General features: G+C 41.8%; 1 protein-coding gene across 1 annotated transcript; it reads left to right on the top strand.

Annotated features, from left to right (window-relative positions):
* Window positions 1-1524: 1524 nt before the first annotated feature.
* On the top strand, window positions 1525-3971 carry LOC133367822 (olfactory receptor 14A16-like). The gene is made up of 2 exons (XM_061591924.1): window positions 1525-2450; window positions 3911-3971. The coding sequence occupies exons 1-2, from the start codon at window positions 1531-1533 to the stop codon at window positions 3969-3971; spliced, it is 981 nt and encodes a 326-aa protein (XP_061447908.1). The 5' UTR covers window positions 1525-1530.
* The last annotated feature ends 5090 nt before the right edge of the window (window positions 3972-9061 follow it).

The following is a 9061-nucleotide window of genomic DNA, read 5'->3' as shown; positions in this document are numbered from 1 at the left end:
AAGAGAACAGAGGTGAGTAGAATCCTCTTAGTTCATCCTCAGTAGAGACCAGGGCTTCTAAGGTGCTCAGATGTCACTTTGAAAATACTGTGAAAGGTAGAATACAGTAATAGTATTAATACAGATATGAGAATTCTATCATTAAAGAAGGTTGCTCGTAGAAGCTATAGCAAGGATCTGATTATGTTTTCTAATACTTGATTTGACATGAAACCAAGATGAGTCTGATGAGTATTTTTTTTCTCCTTAATATCCCACACACACCAAGTCAGACTGTAAACTTTTCATGTGTTCGTTTGATTGCAAATTTATTTTTAAGAGAACTGAACATAGTTTGAGTTGCTTCACTTCCTATACATATATTTCTTTGCTTAAACAGTTTTTGGATTTTTTATATAAAAAACCCTGTGAAATTAATTTACCTGATAGAAATGTGGGATAAGGGAGCACACCTCAAGCAGCAAACCTTCCTCCAAGCCAACTTCCTCATTTTTTTCCTAGCTCTATTTCATTCAACACTCTGGTCTCTATGTCAGGGGTGGGGTACATGTGGCCCTCTAAATGTTGTTGGACTCTAACTTCCATCATCCTTGACCACCAGCTCTTCTGTCTGGAGCTGATGGGAGTTGAAGTCTAACAATATCTGAAGGCCACAGGTACCCCATCCCTACACTACCCCTGCCCCAAGAATACTATAGACAAGTACATTGAGTGAACTTTTGCACTGCTGCATTTGATGTAGGAGATGTAACTATTCACACACCCAATCTATGTTATCTTTTCCCTCACGTTTTGAGGAGGGTTAATTGTCAGTTCAATGTGTGTGAATACAAGTCTACTATTTGCATCACTCGTTACATCACATTGGGGAAGGAGAGCAAACCCAGCATCTGTTTCAATACTTATACAGGATTCCTGTTTCAGGCAGTGTATGGATGAGCCCAGTATTCCGATGTGCAGTCTGACCTTGGGTAGACTTTTGATGAGGTAAGGTGAGGTGCTTGAAAAAGAAGCTCAAATAGAGCACAAGAGTCTGTAGGAAAGGGGACTGTGTTATACGCCCAAATGATCTCACCGGAGCTTAAACACCAATCATTCAGAGGTTCAGATCCCATGGATGTCTTGGTGTAACCATATGTGTGAATGCCCCTACCCTACAGATAGTTGGACTGTACATGTGGACACCAGGAAAGGAGCACATGATATGCATGGTGGTGAGACTACTCAGCTACTCATAGACTACTCACCATGCTGATGTACGCAGGAGCTATTATGCCTGCACAGGGTTATATCTTTCGTTGAAACCTAGACATATTTTTTTTAAATAATAATAATAATCCATGGTTAAGCTGGCAGTGAATAGACATTTGCAAGGTATTCATATTGCCTCCATATTCCCTCTACTAATTGACTAATATTAATTTCTTTCTACATTAAGGTGCCACAAGCTTCTCTATCAGATTTGCTACAAGAGACAAACACAGCTACTCTTCTAGAAATATTTTTTATAGAACAAATCAAATATATAAAATGGCCAACCAGTCTACAGTGACAGAATTTCTGCTGATGGGATTTTCCGATGACCGAGATGTGCAAATGTTGTATTTTGTGATGTTTCTCTGCATCTATTTAATGGCCTTCGTGGGGAATTTTCTCATCATGACTTCTGTAGCTCTAAACCACCAGCTGCACACCCCTATGTACTTCTTTTTGGTCAACCTATCATTGTCAGATGTTTGCTACATCACAACCACCATCCCCAAATCCATGGCCACTTCTTTGACAGACAACAGACTTATTTCTTTTGCTGGATGTGTTGCCCAGGTTTTCTTAGTTTTCACCTTTGCGGGTTCTGAACTTTCCTTGCTCACTATCATGGCTTATGACCGTTATGTTGCAATCTGCCACCCTCTACAGTATGGGCTAATCATGAACTGGGGTGCCTGCATCCAAATGGCAACTGCTTCCTGGATAGCCAATCTAATCCATGCATCGTTACAGACTGCTGTCACTTTCAGGTTAAATTTCTGTGCATCCAATATTATTGGGCAGTATTTCTGTGATGTCCCTAAATTGCAAAAGATTTCTTGTACTGATACAAAAATTAATCAAATTTTGATTCTTGCCATTGGAATTACAGTGGATTCATTATGTAGTGGGTTCATCTTTGTTTCCTATGGGTACATCTTCTCTGCTGTGCTCAGGATCCCATCTGCTGAAGGGAGATACAAAGCTTTCTCTACCTGCACTCCCCACCTCACTGTCTTTTCTTTATTCATCACCACAGCTGTGTTTTCATACACGAGGCCTAAAGCACTTTCTTCCACAACTATGGACTTGCTCTCTGCAGTGTTGTATACAGTTTTGCCACCAGTTCTTAATCCCATTATTTACAGTTTCAGGAACAAAGACATCCAAGAAGCAGTGTGGAAAATACCAAAAAAAATAAAAAGTCTCCTAACATGATTGCTTAAGCTGCATCTCACACACATCCCAATTCTTTTGTGCAAGTTTCTTCTGCCCAATTTTGGGTGATGCCCCCGACCTCTAGCCTCTCCCCAACCACATCCTTTGCTGTTTAGGAAGGTCTCCCAACTAGGGATGGGGGACAAATTAAATTGAGTTTCTATTTATAGGTGAACCTGCCTAATTTGCATTTTGGAAACACTATGCAAACTGAAACATGGTCATCCTTCAAAATGCACACTTTTTTCAAATTTTGCAGTGCAGTTCTTCAGCCAAGTAAGCCTAATCATGTGTACAGAAATGCACATACTAGGGTGAAGTATACATAACACATATTTTAGATAAAATAACATAAAAATGAATTGTATTAGACAACATTGATTTGCAAAAACATGCACATTAGTCAAAATTACATACATTTTTTGTGTATATTAGGAGAATGTTGCACTAAAATGCTAATGAATTTTCATGAGGACTAAAAAGAATTCTCAAGGTGATGTGGAAATGTGGAGAGCTGGACATAAGACAGTAAAAGTAAGAAATGGAGAGAAACCAAAATTTGCCCATCCCAGTCCCAACCCACTACATTGGAGTTCTTTGGGGGGGTTGTGTGCTGGGAGAGGATGGCATAGATCCTTGCACAAATTGGTCAGGCCCATGACCCATATTTGGATCCAATTCTTTATTCTCAGTTCCTCATATAAAATGTGGCCTCTCACTTGCATTGGTTTAGAGGTGTGCTATTCCACCATTACCTTGCATAGGTTATGTATGTAGCTAACGCGAGTGATGAATTTTATTAGTTAAAAACACTTTTTTAAAAAAAGAAATGCCGTGCCTGTCCAGAGAGACTCAGAATGTTAAATTTATATTATTATTATTTCTGTCTATGTGAATCATGTATAGATAGATCTAGATCTAGATATGCAGTATAAATTTATTGTTAAATTCCTGCCCTGTGATAGTCTAATGATACAAGTAAACTAATCTGATCTGTTTTTTAAAAAAATTCTCTGCTACGTTTTGATGTGTTGCAGTACAATCCTAACTATGTCAGCTCAGAAGTAAATTCTATTGAATTCAATAAGGTTTATTCCCAGGTATTTGGAATTAGAATTTCAGCCAGAAGTTAACTTTCATTTGACTCTTGAGCAGAATTTCCTTTTTCCGGATTGATTCTTGGAGGGAGATGTTTGCTGAAGTTGTATGTTTGTTCTGGTGTCTATCTGAATAGCAATAATTGTGTATTAAAAGATGATTTAAAAGCTCCTGCAGATGTTCCATTTATTGAGCATTCATCCTGATTTGCTTGCATGAAGTTTACATGGAGCTTAGCATATGGCCAGTCTTGGTAGAGCATTCATTCTGATTTATTTGTGAGGAACAAATGAACATTAATCCTGATTTGCTTGTGCAATATTATTCACCTCACCATTAATCACTTTTATCCCACACTTTTCAGCACATTTCCCCATCACTTTCCTAACCCCAAATACTCTTTTTAAGAGTAGATTGGTTGTACCAGAGTGCTTTAATCCACTTGAATTATGTAAACCTAAATTGAAGAAATGTGCTTCAATCTCTCCCACAAAATACTGACAGCCCAAAGATGACCTAAGTGATACAAGCAGACCTTTCAGCAGCTGCTGAAGTGAGCTAAGCCACATTGAGCCTTTCAGAAATCACTGAATTGGAGTCCAAATCAAATCTTATCTTTGATGCACATTGCTAGAATTCACTAGCAGTTCCTGGGCAAATGAACACAGAGTCAGCTTTAAGTTTTTATGGGAACTGGCATGATGGCCCCCTGTCTAATGGGCACATCTCCCCAAAATGCATAGATACCTGGATGGTTTGTACAGACTTGGGCTGGGTATGCAGGGACTTATTCTTCCATTATGCATGTGTGTGTGTGTCAGGAAAGGGGAGAAGTAGAAGCCATGTTGCTATAGTTCTTCCTCCTAATTACCAGTCTGCCTTCCAAGTGGATAGTTTTGGGACAGTACTCCTCCTTCTTCCCCTGGCAATGCTAATCTACATGTCCAACCCAAAATGCCATAGCACATTACAGCCATTTTGCCTACCTTTGAAGATGTGGGAGTGGGCCTGTCTAATGCTAAAATAAGTGGGTCACTATTCTACACTATTCCATGCTATGGAGACCTTTCTCCCTTTCTCTTGCTCTTTGGATGGCTGAGCCAAGGCAACCATTCTTCCTTGTGGCACGCAGACTTCAACATTGTATGTGCAAGAGAAAATTAATGTGGAATTTTTGTGGTGGCCCAGATCCTTGTATGAGAAGTGTGTGAATGGCACAAAAGCTTTCATTCATTTTAAAAACATAATAATAATTATACAGTCACAAGAGTGACTGTCTACTATAGCGAGCATGAATGTTCACATTCCACCATGTTAAATTGAAAATGCCCCCATGCCATTCTACTGCTTCCTATTAGCTCATTTCAAAACAAAATCTTGCAAAACATGGAGTCCTAAACTCAGAAATTCTTGCTTAATAACCCTCTACGTTTTCATGGCAATACACAAAACACTCATAAAGAATCCAGAGTACAAAATCTAAAAAAAAGAGTAAAATAATCCAGATTCCTGTTGGTCTTTTCTCTGTCAGTGGCCTCATAATTTGTTGAAATTAATTAAAAATCAGCCATATTTGCATAAAGAAAATTAACATTGGAGTCTGATAGCGCAGGCATGCTCAGTGATAACTGACTATCAGTGTTCTAAAAGCCAGACTCACAGCTGTTTGGCTTGGCTAATCAGGGAGCCATAGCCACAGCAGACATTTATTCCACTTTAAACAGTCATGGCTTCCCCCAAAGAATCTTGGGAAGTGTAGTTTGTGAAGAGTGCTGAGAGTCCTTAGGAGCCCTATTCCCCGATAGACCTCCAGTGGCCAGAGTGGCTTAATAGTCAACCCCTCTTCCCAGAGAATTCTTGTGATCATACTTGAATGAGTGGATGTCTCCTAAAAACTCTCAGCACCTTCACAACCTACACTTCCCAGGATTTTTTGAGGGAAGCCATGACTGTTTGAAATGGAATAAATGTCTGCTGTGGATGTGGTCAGGGACAGCTTTGGTTTAAATTTGGGTGGGAAATTACATATATCTGCTGTAGAATAAAAAGTTGGGAGAAACCTTGGAAAAAAAGATACTGATAACAATGTTTTCCTTTTGGAAAGGAATGGGGTTTTCCCTCTGCCCAGTGCCCACCCACCCAATCCCCTTCCCTTTTTTCCTCCCTCCCTCTCCCTCCCACTACTACTTATCCTCTCCACCCCTTCTACCCTACCCCTAACATTCCTCCTCTGCCCCTCCTCCTTCCTCTCCCTCCCCCTCCTCCCCCACCCTTCCCCTCCTCCAGTTTCACTTATCTTGATTGCATAGGAATAAATCCCATTGAACTCAATAAGCATGCAAATAATCAAACCTGTCCACCCCTCCTCCTCCTTCCTAATCTCTAACAAACACAAAAAAATGTATTTCTCCATCTTTGGAGATGCAGGCCTGATTGCAGGAGGCACTTGTTACCAAATTCTTCCAAGCTACACAGGAAATGAATTGACATGTGAAAGAGCAACCCAAATTGTGTTTGCATTTTACAAATTTGCAGGGCAGTACAATATCATTATAAGACAGCCATAAGTCACACTTGTGAAGGTGTTGGGATCGTGAGAAGGGTCTCTCCTGAAGATCTCAGGGCACAGGCAGGTTCATATAGGGAGATACGGTCTGACAAATAGCCTGGACCTAAGCCATATAGGGCTTTATAGGCCATATCCAGCACTTTGAATTGTGTCCGGAAACAGACTGGCAGCCAGTGGAGATGTTGCAGCAGGGGAGTTGTATGGTCCCTGTAACCAGCCCCAGTTAACATTCTGGCTGCAGCTCGTTGCACCAAGTGGAGTTTCCGAACAGTCTTCAGAGGCAGCCCCACATAGAGCATGTTACAGTAGTCTAAGTGGGATGTAACTAAGGCATGTGTAACCGTGGCCAGATCAGACGACTCCAGGAATGGGCGCAGTTGGTGCACTAGTCTTAACTGTGCAAAAATATTCCTGGCCACCGCAGAAACCTGGGCCTCCAGGTTTAAGGCTGAGTCCAGCAGCATACCCAAACTGTGAACCTGCATCTTCAGGGGGAGTGTAACCCCATCCAGCACAGGCTGAACCCCTATTCCCTGATCCACCTTTCGACAGACAAGGAGAATCTCTGTCTTGTCTGGATTACTTCAGCTTGTTCACCCTCATCCAGTCCACCGCTGCTGTCAGACACTGGTTTAGAACCGAGACAGTTTCCTTTGAATTAGGTGGAAAGGAGAAGTAGAGTTGGGTGTCATCTGCATACTGATGGCACCAAACCCCAAACCTCTGGACAACCTCTCCCAGCAGTTTCATGTAGATATTAAATAGCATGGGGAACAAAACTGAACTCTGAGGGACCCCACAGGCCAATGGAATCCCCCAGCACCACCTTCTGGGTTCGCCCCTCCGGGAAGGAACGGATATAATCCATTTCATCCAGGAATCCCTGTAGCTGGGAGGCCACCACACGCTCTAGTGCCTTGCCCAGAAATGGGATATTAGACACTGGCCGATAGTTATCCATAATAGTGGGGTCCAGGGAGGGCTTTTTTCAGCAAAGGCCTTAGAACTGCCTCCTTTATGCACATTGGAACTCTGCCTTGTTGTAGGGAGGCATTGACCACTTCCTTCACCCACTCGGCCAGGCCACCTCTGGCACTTTTAATAAGCCAGGAAGGGCAAGGGTCTAGCAGACATGTGGTGGGCCTCACCTCTCCAAGGATCCTGTCCACATCCTCAGGTTGTACAAATTGAAAAGAATCCTTATTGGACAAGCAGGAGCCAGAGTTACATCCACTGAGCCTTTATCAACTATAGCATCCAAGTCGGATGTTAAAATGTTTAAGCTCTTCAGAGACCTCCATCCAAGTCTCTGAAAGATATACCTCTTTGTTTACCTTCCTTTAAAGTTCTGTTCCTGATAGCCATCACTTCAGCCCACAGGGTCTCTGAGATTAGTGCTCTTTCTGTAGGTAGGTACTTCTGTACTTTCCATAAGGATAGGGTAATTTTGCATACAATTCCTTCCTTTTGTCCTAAAGTCCTCTTTTCTGTCCAGTTTTCACTGCCAGCAGGAACTTATCCTGCCCTACTTTTGTCCTTCTCTTATTCATCCCACTGAAAAAATCTGGCAGTCATTGGATGTGCACAGGGTTCAAAAGGTGTATATATCAAGAACAAAGCCCTTCTATCAAATACATGCTCTGTTCTTATCTTTTCATCCTACTTCTCTAGGGAAAAAGCATGATAGCATACTTCTATGCTATCATGATAGCTTAAAGCATGTATAGTGTTGGCATTCACTTCATTGATTATGGCTCACTCTACCAGAGCCACTGCAACCACAGCTGCATTTGTACTTAATGATCCTCTAAGCGAGGTGTGCAGAGCAGCTACATGGGCTACCCTGAACATGTTCATTTAGCATTATAAAATCAATTTATATGTCTCAGCAGAGGCAGACTTTGGAAGAAGAGTGCTACAGCATGTTCTTCTGCAGCAATAAGCAGCACAGTCTTTGGTTCCCTCTCTACATGGGTCAGCTTGGGTACGTCCCACCTGAGATAACCTTACATGCACAAGAGATGGGACCTTAGGTCTTACTGTGAAACGGCCTTCTATGTTTATGTAAAGATGATATCAGGGCCACTCCCTTCTGTGGGCTGGGCTGTTCGGGAGACTATTGTCTTTTTCTATGTCTTTTATGTTTTCAGCATATAGTATGTTTGGTAGACAATGTTTATGCTTAAAGAGTGTTGTCATATGACTATTGTCATTGGCTTGTCATTGGATAACTTATTGATAGAACCAGGGAAAGATTAGAAGACTCCAAACCATTGATCAGTGTCTTTTTGCCTTCAACCACTAGGTGGAGCTCATCACCTAACTGAGATCATCTTTACATGCACATAAAAGGCTGTTTCACAGTAAAAACAAAGGTGCCTTCTAAATCATGCTGGCAGTAAGCCATATACAATACTTTATCCTGGACAGCTGACCATGAAGAGCTCTCAAAGGATCTTTCCAAACTGGGAGATTGTTCAATAGACAACATGTAAGCCAATGGAAAGAAATGCATCATAACCCAGCTGGAACCACTCAGTAAACAAAACAAAACAAACTTTGTTCAGTGAAATGTTAGTGACGGTTTCAGTTGATGCGGCCTGATGACATCGACAAGGTGCTTGAGATGATGTGACCAGCAATCTGTCCTCTCGACCCTTGCCCTTCTTGGCTTATTAAAGCTTGCCGAGGAGGTTTGGCTGAGTGGATCCAGGGTATGGTCAATGCATCATTGCAGGAGGGAGTGGTTCCAGCCGCCTTGAAAGAGACGGTGGTCTGACCAATCCTGAAAAAGCCCACTCTGGACCAATTGGTTTGTGACAACTACCAACTGGTTGCAAATACCCCCTTCTTAGGGAAGGTGATTGAGAGGGTTGTGGCGCAGCAATTGCAAGTACTCTTGAATGAAACAGATTATCTTGACCCATC

This window comes from Rhineura floridana, chromosome 11, assembly GCF_030035675.1.
Source record: "Rhineura floridana isolate rRhiFlo1 chromosome 11, rRhiFlo1.hap2, whole genome shotgun sequence".
Taxonomy (NCBI): domain Eukaryota; kingdom Metazoa; phylum Chordata; class Lepidosauria; order Squamata; family Rhineuridae; genus Rhineura; species Rhineura floridana.
Note: the sequence above shows the minus strand (reverse complement) of the source record. Positions and strands in the feature narration are given on the sequence as shown.